At 46.8% G+C, this 16,853-nt stretch overlaps 1 protein-coding gene across 4 annotated transcripts in view; it reads right to left on the reverse strand.

The window, feature by feature from the left end:
• The window catches only part of gpm6bb (glycoprotein M6Bb), a 208,380-nt gene that overhangs the window by 33,144 nt on the left and 158,383 nt on the right, over nucleotides 1–16,853 (reverse strand). For all 4 annotated transcript variants that reach the window (XR_015080772.1, XM_086006282.1, XM_086006281.1 and 1 more), the window contains exon 2: nucleotides 611–797. Coding sequence is in view for 3 of the 4 variants with exons in the window: in XM_086006282.1 (XP_085862408.1) it covers nucleotides 611–797 (187 nt within the window). In the remaining variant the exon portion in view is untranslated. The remainder of the gene's footprint in view (nucleotides 1–610; nucleotides 798–16,853) is intronic.

A 16,853-nucleotide genomic window follows, 5' to 3' on the forward strand; every position in this document is an offset into this window, starting at 1 on the left:
AGGGTGTAGCTGAAGCTGTTGCTAAGCTACAGAGACGCTTGCAACTTGTGCCGATTGTTTTGAAGCTGTTAACAGGGTTTGTTGCTTTATACGGAGCTCTGAGCTCCGTATCTTTCACTATAGCGTTCGGTTATCCGGAATTGTTGATGAACCGGCACCACGTCGGTCCTGTCCGTGCCGGATACCAGAAAGTTTCATGTATAAAAAAGGCTACTTGTGTGTGGTTTTCACAGATTAACGGACAGCTGTTAGAGTTTGATCCCTAAAGGACCAGTAAGAATTCCAGAATGCCATTTAATAAGAATGAAATTTGACTTATGCAGTCGCTGTAAATCAGCGGCCCTTACGTTTCCCCCTGCATGGCGTAAACACCACTGTTCTAAAACAGCGAATCCTCTGACTCGCTGCAGGCAACGCCACACCACGGGAGATCTGCTGGTATATTCAGAATAAACAATGGCTCAGGCTGTGTTGCCAGGCGACGTTTACATTCAGCGCGGATCGCAGCAGGAAGCCACCACACTGAGTCATTCCCAAGTCTGTGCTTTTAGGATAAAGTCAGAATGAAGACAGCTATGGGACTGCGCAAGGGTAAACTTTACACACTTACACGTCAGTCAGCAGGACATGGTCGCTCGCGTTGTTGGAGAAGTACAGCTGCACAATCCTCTCCACCTTCGTTAGAGCCACATGGCCACAGCCGCAGAACAGCGCCACGCCAGAGAAACATAAAATGGTTGCCAGCAGCGACGCATATGGAACCCCTCCAAGGCACTTAATACAGCACTCGAAGCAACCTGAGGGAAGAAGAGAGCAGAACGGTAAATGGGGAGTTCCTTCATAAACAGAAGCGCTTCTCCAGTTAAAATCCTTATGTTTCCCTACGGATCAGCTAGGTACCCAAAAGCAACCTCTTCAGGCACGGAACGTAAGCTATATACACATTCATTCAGATTGGAACTTTATCACTGAATGCACCGGACTATGAGTTGCACCTCAGTTTTTAAGCAGTTTATATAAATCACACTGGAATAAAAATTGCTCTGGTCACCATGTGCAGTGAGATCATAAGTGAGGTTCTGAAGATGTCCCATTTTCTACTTCTGGCCAAATTGTAACGGTGTTCTAGATAGAAACATAGAAGATAGGAGCAGGAGTAGGCCATTTGGCCCCTCGAGCCTGTTCTTCCATTTAATGAGATCATGGCTGATCATCCAAATTCAGTACCCTGTCCCTGCCTTCTCCCCATATCCCTTTGGCCTTAAGAAATATATCTAATGAATTGGCCTCTACTGCCTTCTGTGGTAGATGTGGTTTAAAAGAACATAGGAGCAGGAGGAGGCCATTCAGCCCCTCGAGCGCCATTCAGTTGGAGCATGGCTGATCTGTACCTCAACTCCATCTACCCGCCTGAGCTCGATATTCCTCGACACCCTGACCTGACAAAAACTAATCAATCTGTGCTGGAGAACGGAGGAGCTCTGTGGGGCTCACTCCTTGATCTGGCATTCCCAGCGGGGAGCAAGGCCCACGGTTTTCTATCCACAAATTTTAATAGGTGGAAAATCCCGGGCTGTGTGCCCACGATTTGCTGAGGTGTGCTCCCTGTGAGGTCTGCTGCCCACTGGGAACACTGGATTGCGAGCCATCCCTATAGCGACCAGAGGAATTCTTGCCCGATTGATGTCGCAGTGCTCCACTGTATAAATTGGCTGCTATCACTAAAGGAGCCAGGATCCCAACCCATGGGTATACTCCTGGCCCCGAAAGGATCAGGCTAATTAGTGTTTTTTTCCCCAGTGGGCTGCAGGCGGGATTCCTGCTCCCACAGGTTTAGATCTGGATTGCAAAGATCAGAATCCAAAGAATTTTGAGCAGGATTTGAATGGGGCCACAGGGGGCTTCCAGATTACTCTTCGGGGTGGCGGGGGGAGGAATCTGGCACCCATTCGGGGCTGGGCTGGCCAGGGTTTTCAAATTCTATGGTGAGGAGGATGCCACAGGTGCACCCCCAAACTGGTGAAGGCCCACTCATGGGGGACTGACCCCTGACCCTGTGAACTTCAGTGGGGTCAATGGTGGAGTTCCATGGCGGGCGCAAACTTAGTGTAACTGCCAACATTTCTAGGCCGTTTCTTTTTAAAGCATCGCACCTTGACCTAGGCAAGATGACGCCTTAAATTTTAAATATCGTTTCTGCCCCATTGCAACCCTGGATGTCGGGAGACTGGCAATCCTGGAGTTACATCAAGCAGCCAAAAAATCCCAGCTTGGGAAGTTTAGAATCTATATCTAACATATTAGGTATCCTGTGTGCATTGCTTGTGTCAACTTTTTCCATTACAAATCCTTAGTCCACATTGAAAATGAAAACTGCCTATGTAAACTTGTCACGGTGTAATGACGCCCTCCCGCCTGTGATGCTGCAGTAGCGCCACAGTTTTACATTTCTCAGCTACTTCGCCTGCACTGCAGGGAAACCCCTATGCTCCAACCAACTCTACTTCCCAAATTAGCAGTTTTGTCAAAGTATTACATAAAAATAGGACTTCAAAATGGGAGCTGAATTATGTCTGCACGCTCTGGTCCAATGATCTCTCCTCTTACCCCCTTTTAACTGAAGACTGCACTTGGCCTTCAGTCCCCATGTACAATGCCACAGAAGATCGACTGGTAGTTATCAACATAAAACAAATGATTATAAAATCTAGTTTATCAAAATACACTACTCTCAGTTAAGACTATGCATGTTTTTAATAATCCAAGTAGTTTGGATCAAGTATAAAAACAGAAAACGCTGGAAATACTCAGCAGGTCCGGCAGCATCTGTGGAGCGAGAAACAGAGTTAACGGGCTGGATTTTCATTCAGAAGTCGGGAAGGAGGCGGGACTACAACTTTTGGGGTTGTAGTCCCGCCTCCATCGAGATGCGGCCAATCCACGTGATTTTCACTTGATTGACTTTGTTGATCCCGCCCAGCGGGCTCAGCAGGCCTATTAAGGGCCACCCGGCAACAGGTGACGTCACAGACTGAAATTTCATCTGTCAAGAGTTTTTGACAGATGAAATATCAGTGTTTCACAGCTGTTTGAAGCTGTCAAACACTGACAGTCTTACTTCTAACCTGAGTCCTTCTACGCAGACTCAGTTAGAAATCTCGCCGGCACTGAAAGCTGCAGGCTGTCACTTTTGACAGATCGCAGCCATTCTGCTTTCTGTGCCGGCTGAATGATGGACTCCTGAAAGCTAGAGGAAGGAAGGCTGTAAAGATAAGTACAGGTAATTTAAACTTCTTTACACACTTTAGACACACCAAACACACTTACCTTTGCACTCATGCACCCATCACTCACCTGAACACCGACATCTCGACCCCTTCAAGTCCTTCAACCCGACGGCCCGACTCCTCTAACTTGGCGCGGTTTGGAGCCGTCGGGAATCCCACACTTCAAGCTTTAAAATAGGGATTAGGCTAAAAACTGCCCGTTAACTACCTGTTAACAGGCAGTTAATTGGCACTAATCCCTTCCCGCCTCGGGTCGGCGGATCCCAGTGCGGGGCGGGTACCCGCCTCCTTTGAAACTTACATGGGGGCGGGATGGTGTCGGGACCCCTGAATTCGGGATTTTAGCCCCCCGCACGGCACACTGAAAATCGACCCCAGAGTTAACGTTTCAGGTCGATGACCCTTTGTCAGAACTGGCAAAGGTTCATTGACCTGAATCGTTAACTCTGTTTCTCTCTCCACAGATGCTGCCTGACCTGCTGAGTATTTCCAGCATTTTCTGTTTTTATTTCAGATTTCCGGCATCCGCAGTATTTTGCTTTTGTGGTTTGGCTCAAGTGCTTGTCTGAAGGCAGATCAACACAAAGTTGTTTCACAACAGTAATATCTCTCACAGTGGGTTCTAATTCTTGGGTGGGATATTTGTAGGGAGCATAAAGCAGAAGTGAGGCAATTTCTTACAGACAGCTCAGGGACAATCCGTGGGCAGGCAATCTGCAACGTACGGAGTCCTGGCATATTGTGCCACGTACCTGTAGTAGAAGGATGGGGACCCGTATCTATGATCCTCCACAGACTGAATTTCAATCTTGGCCATTCCCCCCATGAGGCACCCAGAGAAGAAAGTGCCCTCCTCCTCATAGCGACGAGTGGAAACTGGAGGGAGTTTTACCTCAGTCCACTTTCGCATTCCTCCTCACAGCCAATTTCAACCCAGTATAGGTTGAGGCCTGGAAACACATCTCCTTCCGGCACAGGGAGATCCAGAAAAAAGGCGGAGGTCTCACTCAAAATTTAAATCATTTTTCTCCATTCGAGGAACTGTTTCAGTGAGTTCCTTCGAGCTGGCCAGATTTGAGGTGTCAAGATAAGGCAGAGCCAAGGTAAATATCCTAACATGTTCCTGCAGTACGGACCGCATTTATTGCACACTTCTGACATTAACAACATTGAGTAGGAGCAAGGCCAAGTCCAACCAACAGCCGAAAACTTGGACTGATAGTTAATGATGCTTACGAGAGTGTAGCATGTTGTTCCAGGTCGGAAACATTTCTAAAAGCAGGAAATGCTGGCAACGCACAATAGGTCAGTCGCCACCTGCCCACCCAGATTCGCATCAACCTGCTGCTCAATTCCCACAATCTCTTGCTTTTACTTCCAATTTCGAGAATTCACAGCCTGTTTATCCTCAATAATTATTTAATTTTCATATATGAGTTATCCAGCATGACCTGCCACCTAACTATTTATGAATTCTCACATCCCAAACATATTCAAAGACTGGAAGACAAAGAGCATTGTGTATGTTGTTTTATACATCATGGGCCTGAGGATCCCTGCAAAGGCCTACAGATATTCCTAATCTCTATTAGATTATCTGGTCTGCATATCAGACTTGTTAAACACTATGTGCACAGATCAAGTAAAATCTATGTCAGCACTAGATTAACGGAGTTACTGTAGTGGTTCAGTTTATGGTTAGGAGCAGCAGGTGATGTGGGAATGTAGTGTGAGATTAGACATCGTTAGAAACAGTTGAGGTTTTAAGTACCGAATGTTTATTGTTCCTCGGTAACGTGAAGTTTGTTCCAGACTGGGCAAACGAGAGTAGCTGAAAAAGGGGGTCAGAGAGCCGGAGAGAAAACAACACATATGTTGTGCAACAATAGCCATATTGTGAAGGATGCTGGATCGCCATGAATTCACCACACTTGCTTCTCAGACAGGAGCCAAAAACCCAACACAGCATTAGCTACAGCAATTATTTTTTGGAATCCATACTATTTGTCACAGAAAAAAACATTTACACTGTGCGAGAAGATTCCAAGGATCTCGAAAATACAGTTAAACTGATGAGCCAACATCTGTAGTTTACTCCCAACATCTGTAACCTACTACCATTTGCAATCTACTCCCAAAATCTGTAATAAACTTCCAACATCTGTAATCTACTCCCAGAATCTGTCATCTAGTCTAACGCAACAATCTGAATATTTCAAAAGCTGAATCAGTCTCTCTAGAGAAACAGAGACCAAACAGAGCATCCTCGCCCTCCACCAACTATTTAACCTTGACTCACTTCCACATGATAGCATCACAAATTCTGTTTCTAGGTTATGCCTGGAAGCTGTTAATATAACCAATAGCAATAAAAATGACTGATTCTCTTCTCACATGTCTCCCTACAAAAATATTTATGAACTACAATGGAAGACAATAGTGCTACAACTGACAGCCTAGTCTGACGGCAATAAAGGAAATCAATACTAACTCATAGCTTGGCAGCCTCTCTAATTGCTAATACTGGTAAGTACAGTGTACAAGCCAATGAGTGTATGTGTTAATTATCACATCCACACTATAGCGCACAGTTTTTTTTAACCTCTAACAGTAAATACCAAATTCAACAATTTCAGGTTTGTTTACATATTAATATAATAAACAAGAAAATATAATTAATTTCTAACTGGCAACTAGAAAGGTTAAAGCAAATTTTCTGCAACACATCTAGGCTGACGCTCCAGTGCAGTGCTGAAGGGGTGCTGCACTGTCGGAGGTGCCGTCTTTTGGATGAGACATTAAACCGAGGCTGCGTCTGCCCTCTCAGGTAGACAAACGCAAGAGATCCCACAGCACTGTTTAAAGAGGAGCAGGGGAGTTCGCCCCGGTGTCCTGGCCAACATTTATCCCTCAACCAACACCTAAAATCTGGTCATTTATTTCATTGCTGTTTGTGGGATCTTGCTGTGCTCAAATTTGGCTGCCGCGTTTCCTACATTACAACAGTGACTGCACTTTGGGATGTCCTGAAGTTGTGAAGGGTGCTGTATGAATGCAAGTTCTTTTTATGGTAACACTGCACATTCTACTGTACAGACTGTGTAGCTAGTTGTAATTTTACCATTAATGTAAAATACAGAATTAAAATACAGAATTAATTACAACTGCACCTGAACACTTTACTGGAATACAAATCTTTCGGCTGCCCATAATTTTTTCATCTCTGTGTGCCATATAAACTTTATTTTGAAGAAAACAATTCCCCCCCTGTCCATTCCTACTGGGAACTGGATTGAGAATACCCCAAATAATTTCTCATACGACCCAACCTTACAGGGGAAACTTTCATTCCATCAGCCTAGACTGGGTTTGAACCCAGGTCCTAAAGTTAAAAGGTCAATGTCTAGCCCACTGCATCAATTAGTCTCTCAAAGCAGTAGTCTTATCAAAGAGTACTTCAGCTCAGCAGCCATCCCGATGGCTCAGTGGGAACGTGGAGCGTTGAGGAGCCAAAGCAACCACAAAGGTCTCAGCTTCAAGCCCCGGCTGGACCAGCAGTGAGGGCAATATAATTGGCCTCCGTGTCCCCAGGCTAATGAGGAGAAAAGGAATCAGCATAGTAGGCGGTGTGGTGGTGCTGAGCAGTAACATGATTCTACCAAGCAGGGATAGATGCAGCGTTGATCCCACGGCACTCGGTTCCTGAATGAAGCTGTGTCCAGTGTGGGGATGTGAAGCAGAGGCCACCACATCTATCAGCTTGGAGAGAGGGGGGGGGGGGGGGTGGAAATCAGAGAGAAGATTCGTGACTAGAGATCACTGGCAACTCTTAGCAGTTGCTTGGGAGCCGGTTGTGTTCCTCCATTCTGGTCACAGGTGTCAGGGCAGATGGGCAAAAGAAAAGGGAATAAAAAAATTAAAAATTGGAGGGAAACTTGCTATAAAAAAGTACCTCCATAAAAATAAAATCCTGGTTGTCATTTTGTGGCCTCTTCTGAAAAGTGTGTGTGTGGGATATTAGACGGTGGATGGGAGAAATAATTTGCAAAGTACTGCAAGAAGAAAATATTTTAAAAGCAAATGGAACCTGAAAAATGGCACCTGGAAGGTGACGAAAATCAATGAAGTGCTGGGGAGCGGCTGTGAACTACTGTAAAGAACTATACAAAATCTGAACTATTTTAATAGCGCAATGGGGTAAGGTATGGAATGCGTGCTGCTGGAACGGAGCCTTACCCGCTGGCGAGTGCCAATCAAAGAATTTGGATGGACATTGCCCATGAGCGCCGACTTGGAAATTCGCGGGCAGCGCGCGCACCAAATTGGTCAAGGCTCCCCGACCAGGAGTGCAGTGGCGGGAAATGACTCCTCACATATAACCCGCACAAGAATATTCTGTGGCACCACGACACAGTTCAATGTGAACTGCCATCACCCTGCAGTGCTTTGCAAACTTTTTTTTTTTGTTTGTCTATCAAACACTTTTCCAACAAAGACAGTGGCCCCTTTAAATCCTTTAGGGGGGGAACAGATGTACAAGATTCCATGAACAATTGTATCGTGGTTGCAGGATTCCTGTGGACACAATTGACCGTAACAATGAGGTTACAGCACTATGAAGGGCGAGGGAGTTGAAAGCAGACTTGAAGGGAAATTTTGGCATTGCATTTTTCTTGTTCCCATGGCCTTCTGATCCCTCGCAATAATCCCGGCGCCAGAACTGAACAAATCCCCAGCTCCTTCCAAGGAATACAGGGTTGTACATTTTTAATGTGTCACTGTTTTAAACACTGGGAAACAGAGAACGGAAAATGAAGTTCTACAGTCACTTGGAGCTTAAGTGGCACATACATTAGCAAAACGGGGCAATTTGAGGGGCAGCTGAAACCACAGAGTCTGACCACTCGTCTTCTAGGTATTATCGATCGAGCAGGCTTACTACTTCTCAACTATGGATAGGAACATTAAGCACATGGTCTAGCTAGGGTGCCTTTTAAGTCATAAGTAATCAAACCTATCCAGTATATCAATTTTAAACAAATTAAGTTTGAATCAGTGCATTAACGCAGTGCAAAACAATTCTGGGGGTTGGGGGGGGTGCAGGGGGGAGGTAAAAGGAAAGCATGAGATCCAGGATAGTAAAGACCTGAACTTGGTGGAATTTTTTCTGCCCTCCTAAGTGTGTTAGGAGCTGAGTCTCCATCTGAAACATAGAAGATAGGAGCAGGAGTAGGCCATTCGGCCCCTCGAGCCTGCTCCGCCATTCAATGAGATCATGGCTGATCATCCAAATTCAGTACCCTGTCCCTGCTTTCTCCCCAGATCCCTTTAGCCTTAAGAAATATATCTAACTCCTTCTTGAATATATTTAATGAATTGGCCTCAACTGCCTTCGGTGGTAGAGAATTCCACAGCTTCACCACTCTCTGGGTGAAGAAATTCCTCCTCATCTCAGTCCTAAATGGCTTACCCCTTATCCTTAGACTGTGACCCCTGGTTCTGGACTCCCCCGCCATCGGGAACATCCTTCCTGCATCTAGTCTGTCTAGTCCTGTTAGAATTTTATAAGTTTCAATGCGAATATAAGCCTAATCGACCCAATCTCTCTTCATACGTCATTCCTGCCATCCCAGGTATCAGTGACCTGTAAAATAGAATGACCTGTGAGGGGCTTAAGCAGAAAACAGGAGATGGTTAAATGGCTGAAGTGATATTAAATGAGAAAATAGGAGGCATAATGAGAGAAACTCTAGTGAATAGAAGCCTAATCGACCCAATCTCTCTTCATACATCATTCCTGCCATCCCAGGTATCAGTCTGGTGAATCTGGAATTGAATGACTGCCTGTAAAGCCCTATGAATAGAACGACACTGCAAACAATGTTCTTGATAGGACACACCAGAAAGAAATGGAAATTCTGACTGAAACATTCCCATACATTAAAGCTACAGTAAATGGGTGAGAAATAAACTGTATATAAAATGATTAAGAGGCAGAACATGACAAGGAATGTCTGCTGAGGTACAATTTCACCAACACAGTACGCTGCAGGATTAAGAAACTAGCAGTCACACAGAGCCGTGTTTTCACTCAGCAAAGTGGTTGAACACTGGTTTTATAAACTCTTTTTTACAATTTATTTCCTTTAGATTGAGTTGTGAAGCTAAAACTGCAGCCCAGCTCCCTGAGAAACCAACACAAATCTATCTTGGGTTATCATGACCCCTCCATTTCCCTTTCTTTAGACCAGCTAGGGGGATTTCCAAGGCCACGGTTACTCAGTCCAGAGGTCAGGGATAACGTGTGGGATCTATTGCAGTCCTTCAAGAGAGTTCATTACATTGGCAAATCAAAGGGAGCTACGGAGGCACGTCGCGTTACTGCTCCAATGTGCAGTATCGCAATGTGGGAGGGCATGGGATTATGCCCGAGACTTCCTCCCAAAGTAAGTTCCCAATCTTTGTTCTGCCATTGGGAGAGAAGGCAGGAGGTGGGTCTCATGTTCAAGATGAACTCGGAGAGAGCATGGGACATAAACTAGATAAGGATGCATGTTCAGGGCTAAGGCATGGGGGGAACCTTGGAAGAAGTTTTTTTTTCCTCTCTCTCCCACATGGCAGCTGTCTTTCATTCTGCCAGTGCCATTTACACTTCATCTAGAGCCATCTTTTGTTTCTTAACTTGTCCCATTACCATCTCCTTTTTGCCTTGCACCATCTCTTAATGTCTCTTAATCTCTCCTGCCTTCCATCCTATCACAGACCTTCCCCTTTGTTCTTTCCTCCCCAACCCCCCTTTCCCTGCCCTTGCTTAAAAACCTGTTCCATCTCCAGCTTTTTCCAATTCTGACGACGGGCCATCGACCTGAAACGTTAACTCTGTTTCTCTCTCCACAGATGCTGCCTGACCTGCTGAGTATTTCCAGCATTTTCTGTTTTTTATTTCAGATTTCCAGCATCCGCAGTATTTTGCTTTTGTAAGAAGTTTGGCTCGGTGTGTTAGGGGAAGGGAGGGATGCGGTAGAGACAGCTGACGCATGGTCTCAATCTTAGTGACAAACAAGTCTGTGAGCGCCATGTGCCAAGTGGAGGCTATGCGAGTCCCCACAAAAGCGAGTAAAATGTGGAGGTAGAGTCAGCCCCGGCTGCTCCTGTATTCCTCTTAGTTGCCAGCTTACGACTAGCATTGCCAGAGGTCATGGCAGCTGCGTTTGACGTGACCCACAAAGACTTCAAGAAAGGGAGAGAAAGTAAAACAAATACAAATTTCACACAAGGCAGATACGAAATGATCAGTAGAATATACTTTTATTCCATCAGTGAGGAAGATCTGCCAACTCGTATAATAAAGTGATGATCATCTTTTTTAAATCTCATATTTGGGCATGAGGGGGGAATAGAATCATAGAATTGCACAGCACCGAAGGTGGCCTTTCAGCCCATCGTGCCTGGGCCTCTTTGAAAGAGCTGTCCAATGAGTCCCACGTCCCTACTCTTTCCTCGAGCCTTGCAAATTTTTGCCTTTCAAATACGAATCAAATTCCCTTTTGAAAGTCACAATTGAATCCGTTTCCACCGCCCTTTCAGACAGTACATTCCAGATCACAACAATTCACTGCGTAAAAAATGTCTCCTCATCTTACGATCATCCATCCATAGGTCACTCAGAATGATTATCCCATAAAGACAAGCGCCACTTGTGGCGAGACAGTGGTACTTCGGTTCTGTTAAAGGGTTTACGCCTGAAACGCTAACTTGTCTTTTCCGACTGACCCGTTGTGTGTTTCCAGCATTTTCTGTTCTTATTGCAGAATTCCATCATTTGCCATTGTTTTTCATCTTACTGTTACTGGCTCACTTATTCCTTCAGTACTGCTTCCCCCTCCCCTCCCTCCCTCCTCTATCCGCACACCGCCACCCCCCCCCCCCCCCCGACCCCACCAAAAAAAACTCCCCAACGCGTCACTTCTCGAGTTGCTGGGCCCCAAACTCAGGTAAGAAATTTAAGCTAAAATCTGCCACCAAAGATTCAAAACGAGAGCACAAGTTCCAGGCAAGCGGAACTTAATTTCCATCAAAGTCAATAAACAACAAGGAATAATGGGCTATTGATGGCCTAAGGATATTTAGAAGTATGTGTTAATGTACAAGCTGAATTTGGAATATCAACATTTTGAATGAAAAATTCAGTACAGGCTTCATACGTAACTGTGCTTCGACAGCGTTCAGAGAACTCTCACAAGCCGCCATCCAACGCATCTCAAACATTTCCATACATTCGGCTTTCAATGGCCATTTTGTTCAGAAGTGTCACTGTGCTCTTTTGTAAAGTGCTGCAGACTGAAAACATTTTTTTTGTCTCCCGACCTGCGAAGAAGCGTTCCCATGGAAACGCGGTTACTAACGAGCCAGTGATTCGCCCGGACCTGGCCACACAGCGGAGCATTTGTTGGCAGCGAGCTTAATGCATTCACAGGAGGAGAGGGGGGGGGCAACGACTAAACAAAAAGAAACCCCAACAAGGGTCATGATTATTCTTGTGGCAGTGAGTGCTATTTAAATACAGAGATATAGTCTGGAGTATCCTGAGAGAGAAAGTAAGACAGAGCGAGGGCAGGGCAGGGACTCAAAACACTTTTCACCCGTGACACAAATTTGCTATCAAAATTCTTAGGACGAGGAAGGATATTTGATGAAGTGGGCTATTCAGAGGCACCAAATGGAGCGCACAATCTTTTCTAGTCCTGATCATTCCTACAATCCTCCGTTAAGAAGGGGAGAGAAAAAATATTCTGGCAGGATTTACTACTCCTACACACCAGTTTCAGGATACCTTCTCCTGGCAATAATAGCCAAGACGGCCTTCATTCTAGCAACAGTCTGCTGATTTTCTCGTTTGAATGGCTAATACTTCAGCCCTGGCAAAATAGATTAAAGATACTGGAGAAGAAGCTATGTTCACGCTATTATTCTTTCTACACTGCCAATAAGGATTAGTTTAGGTGCAAGGCTGGGAAGGAGGTTGATATTTTCCCACAGCTTCCGATGAACTGTTCGGTTTCATTTGTCATGGTTCAAAAATTCTCTTTCCTGACCCCCCTCTGCTAAATTTTCCCCACCCTACACGCCACAACTTAAGTCAAGTCGGCTGAAATCTTGTATCTAGAAAATAGTGCAGGAAAATAAGAAAACCCTCCCTAAACCTCTCCGCCTCTCTCTCCTCCTTTAAGTCGCTCCTTAAAACCTACCTCCTGTCCTAATATCTCCTTATGTGGCTCGGTGTCAAATTTTGTGTGATGATCGCTCCCATGAAGCGCCTTGGGAGGTTTTGCTTCATTAAAAGGTGCGATATAAATGCAAGTTGTTGTTGTTGTGTCCAGACGTTACCCGAGGGTCACGCTGTAAACATCCACAAGGAGCTGCAGAGAAGCTGCCCGCAGTGACTTGTATGGGAAAGTGTCTGAGCTTTAATTCCCGCCACCTCTCATGACACCGTGAACTCAATATATGAAGAACCAAGCCTTTCCGTTCCATGAGACAGTCTACTGGAATACTGACAGGCTATGTCAGCACGCTGCCTTTCTCCCTATCCTTGTAGAAACAACAGGTAGGTGGCGCTCAGAAGGCCCCACATGGACATTGCCTCTATATGTTCCCATCTAGTAAAATAAATAAATCCCACATTTTATCCCTTCTCTATATTCTTTTCCCTTGGCTGACAATTTGCTTTTACAGTAATTTCCCGCAGAAATCCACCATTTCTCCCACAATGCAATCGATGAGAGAGAAGTTGTCCCTAAAGAGATTCCCCCATTAAAAGCAGGAATGGAAAATTATGCTTTTATATAAATGCTGTAGGTGGACATATATTTCTGTCTCCTCCATATTAAGAGTGGCCAGCTTGTCGACTACAAGCTCATTGATTGGAGTGTGTGAGCCTCCACCGGGCGCCAGGCCAGGCTGAGGCCTCCACTGGGAGTCAGGCCAGGCCAGGCTGAGGCCTCCACCGGGGGCTAGGCCAGGCTGCAGTCTACACCGGGAGCCAGGCCAGGGCCTCCACTGGGCGCCAGGCCCTCCACTGGGCGCCAGGCCAGGCTGAGGCCTCCACCAGGAGTCAGGCCAGGCCAGGCTGAGGCCTCCACCGGGAGTCAGGCCAGGCCAGGGCCTCCACCAGGGGCCAGGCCAGGCCCTCCACCAGGGGCCAGGCCAGGCTGAGGCCTCCACCAGGGGCCAGGTCAGGCTGAGGCCTCCACCGGGGGCTAGGCCAGGCTGCAGTCTCCACCGGGGGCTAGGCCAGGCTGAGGCCTCCACCGGGAGTCAGGCCAGGCTGAGGCCTCCACCGGGAGTCAGGCCAGGCTGAGGCCTCCACCGGGGGCTAGGCCAGGCTGAGGCCTCCACCGGGAGTCAGGCCAGGCTGAGGCCTCCACCGGGGGCTAGGCCAGGCCAGGCTGCGGCCTCCACCGGGAGTCAGGCCAGGCCAGGCTGTGGACTCCACCGGGAGTCAGACCAGGCCAGGCTGTGGACTCCACCGGGAGTCAGGCCAGGCCAGGCTGTGGACTCCACCGGGAGTCAGGCCAGGCCAGGCTGCGGCCTCCACCGGGAGTCAGGTCTGACTGAGCAGCCGCCAGGAGGTGTGCCTGTTTGAGGCTGCTAATGGGGATCGGGCTAGGTCAGGGCTCTCGAGAGGAATTTAGTCAGGTTGGGCCTGCAAGCAAGGGGTTGGGTCAAGGTGGTCAATTTAATTCGGGGCTCTGAACAAGTCAAAATGGAAGAAAGCTTCATTACTGCGTTCTACCAGTCTTGCTAACCTGTTTAGCCGTGTGCGCCTTTTTGTTAAGCTTTGCCCACAGAGGGAGACATTGCATTGATTGCTTCTAACTCTTTCAAGCTGCAATATTTAACAGCCAGTTAAATTACATAAAGGCTAAGCTCTTAATTATGTAGTGTCTCACGCAAACATCGGGACTGCTTAAGCCTGAACAAAGGCCGTGTAGAGAGATATTACAGCCAGAGAGCAGTGTGTTCTTGGCACTCAGCACTTGATCCAGCCTTGGCTTCAGAGGAGCACTGTATTGAACAGAATTGCCACATAATCCAAAATGTTACAAAAGGGAAATATCTATACACTCACTGTTCTCTCTCAGTCATCCCTGTGATATCGCCACACAAAGAATTCCACACAAATTACTGGTCCCAGCAGTTTTGAAGCATAAAACAGATGAATAAGGCACAAACAGAAGACACCAGTAAGAGTGCAGCATCTTCCTTTATAACATTTGGGATTATGAACAAGTTGTAATCGGGGTCTGCATCGCCACCTTTCCAATATCCATAGCAACCTTGTTTTCCCCACTTCACATGTGGTGAGTGGGTCTGAAGCAGCAATACAAGTTTAAAATGTTATTGTGTGTGCATGTTTGTTAACACGACCACAGTGATTTTTTGGTTGTAATTTAAAGATCAAGACCCTAGTGTTACAGGTTCTTCGCCATATCACAGTTGTTTTTTTTTTACTCTCAGTAAAGAACATTTTGTGTGTAATCCGGTGCTAACTATTTTCAGTGACTTTGAGAACAACAGCACCAAATCAGTGTCACATCATTATAGAATTTAAAAACTTGCATTTTGTATAGCACCTTTCACGACCTCAGGACATCCCAAAGTGCTTTACAGCCAATTGAGTACTTCTGTTATGTAAGAAACGTGGCAGCAAATTTGCGCATAGCAAGGTCCCACAAACAAACTGCATGAAATAATGACCAGATAATCTGTATCGGTGATGTTGGTTGAGGGATAGCTATTGGCCAGGACACCGAAGAAAGCTCCCCTGCTCTTCTTCAAAATAGTGCCATGGGACCATCCAAGAGACGGCACCTCCAACAGTGCAATGCTCCCTCAGTAGTGCACGGGGAATGTCTACCTAAATTAAGTGCTCAACAATGTTCCCTGTCAGCTGAGCATTGTTCTGCGCGGCCTGTTTCTTTTAATGCGCGGTCCCTTTAAATTTCTGCACGTGCGCGGTATTTACAATGTAAAAGCCGGTGAGCCGGCCTGTGCGGGGCCTTTCCCGTTACTGCGCGGCCGCGCATCTTAGCGAGAACATTGACGATCAAGGACTTGAACCCACGACGTTCTGACTCATTGCCGAGTGTTACCACAGAGCCACAGCTAACATATTTCAGCAAAAGTGGGTGTGTGAAATTTTCATACCACATCCCCTTAAACGGAAAAACAACCAGCAATACAGTGGTAGATTTTGTCCTTCCAAACAGGGTTGTGTCTGGAATGGGTGTTTTGAGCTGTCTCATAGCTGGTCGATTACCGCTGGTGCTAACAATTCCAGATCCATATGGTACCTCTTGCATGCTGCCTAGTCATTGTTTCATGCAAGGTGGAATGTAGTCACATCCAAATGCTGAACGTGTGCACAGCCACTCAGATAGAACCCAAACTGGCAGCCGCCCAGCCAACCTGCGCCATCTCAGCTGCAGATTGTAAGAGGATGTTGGCACGAGGGATAGCTTGGTAGCTTTGTGCCACCCGAGCCAGGTAAATCTTCTTTAACAACTTCTTGCTTGCCCTTCCATTTCATTCACTCAGCAACATGTGCTGGCACCTCGGCCCAGCAGCAGCACAAGACTATGCCGGCCTCGTTACTGTAGACACAACTTCGTCCCACGTACTCCATGCTAACCTATATTCCCTTTCTCTTTGTGCAAGATGATGCGTCTCCCCAATGAGAGGAGCAGAAAGCTGGCACCTCACACGAGCACATCAAGCACTTCAGACTCTTCTAGCACCTGAAGGTCAGGAGGTGATCACCTGGTGACGCACCAGAACAAGGGAGGAAGAACAAGTGAAGGCAGCAGCAAAGGAGCAGCAACAAGGGGAAAGAAGGGCCGGGGCCAGACATGCATCTGCTGAGTGGATCAAAAACAGTTAGCACAGGCCCATAAGTACAGATTTAAAGTGAAAGTCCCGTTAGTCACCGATTGATGCAACATTCTTCCTGGCCTCGTCCATTTCACTTTCTTCCTCCTCTGCGAAGACTGTGGGCCAACCATTGTGGTCTTCGAACTGACACGTTTCCTCTCTCTGAATAGCAAAATTACGCAGAATACAGCAGAGGCTGATAATTTCAGATATCTACTCGAGGCCCTACATGATCTGCCCAACCAGAAGCATCTCTATTTCACCGTGCCAACTGTACGTGCCACCTGAATTTGGGAGGAGCCCAGCTGTATTTCCTGCCGGCTTCTGTTCTGGGGTTCCCAAGTGGTGTTGGTAGCCAGGGTTCTGGGGGGGTAGCCCTGGTCCTTTAGCAGTCTGCCTGCTCCCCGAGACAGTGCTGGCGCAGTGCGCTGCGCAAAATGGAGACGCTGTGGCGACTGCCAGGGTATCGCACATTCAACTGCGCCATCTGCTCCTGTGGCCCAGAGACTGATTGTACATCAAAGGGATGACAGCTTTTCCTATCCATTTATGGCATGGGGCTGTTGTTAGGGGCCAGGATGTGCTCCACCAATGAGGCCCTTCACTGTAGAGAAACCTGCCACTTGGTAAGAG

The sequence above is a fragment of the Somniosus microcephalus genome, chromosome 14, assembly GCF_052327205.1.
Source record: "Somniosus microcephalus isolate GS21.2 chromosome 14, FLI_Smic_1.0, whole genome shotgun sequence".
In the NCBI taxonomy this organism is placed as follows: Eukaryota; Metazoa; Chordata; class Chondrichthyes; order Squaliformes; family Somniosidae; genus Somniosus; species Somniosus microcephalus.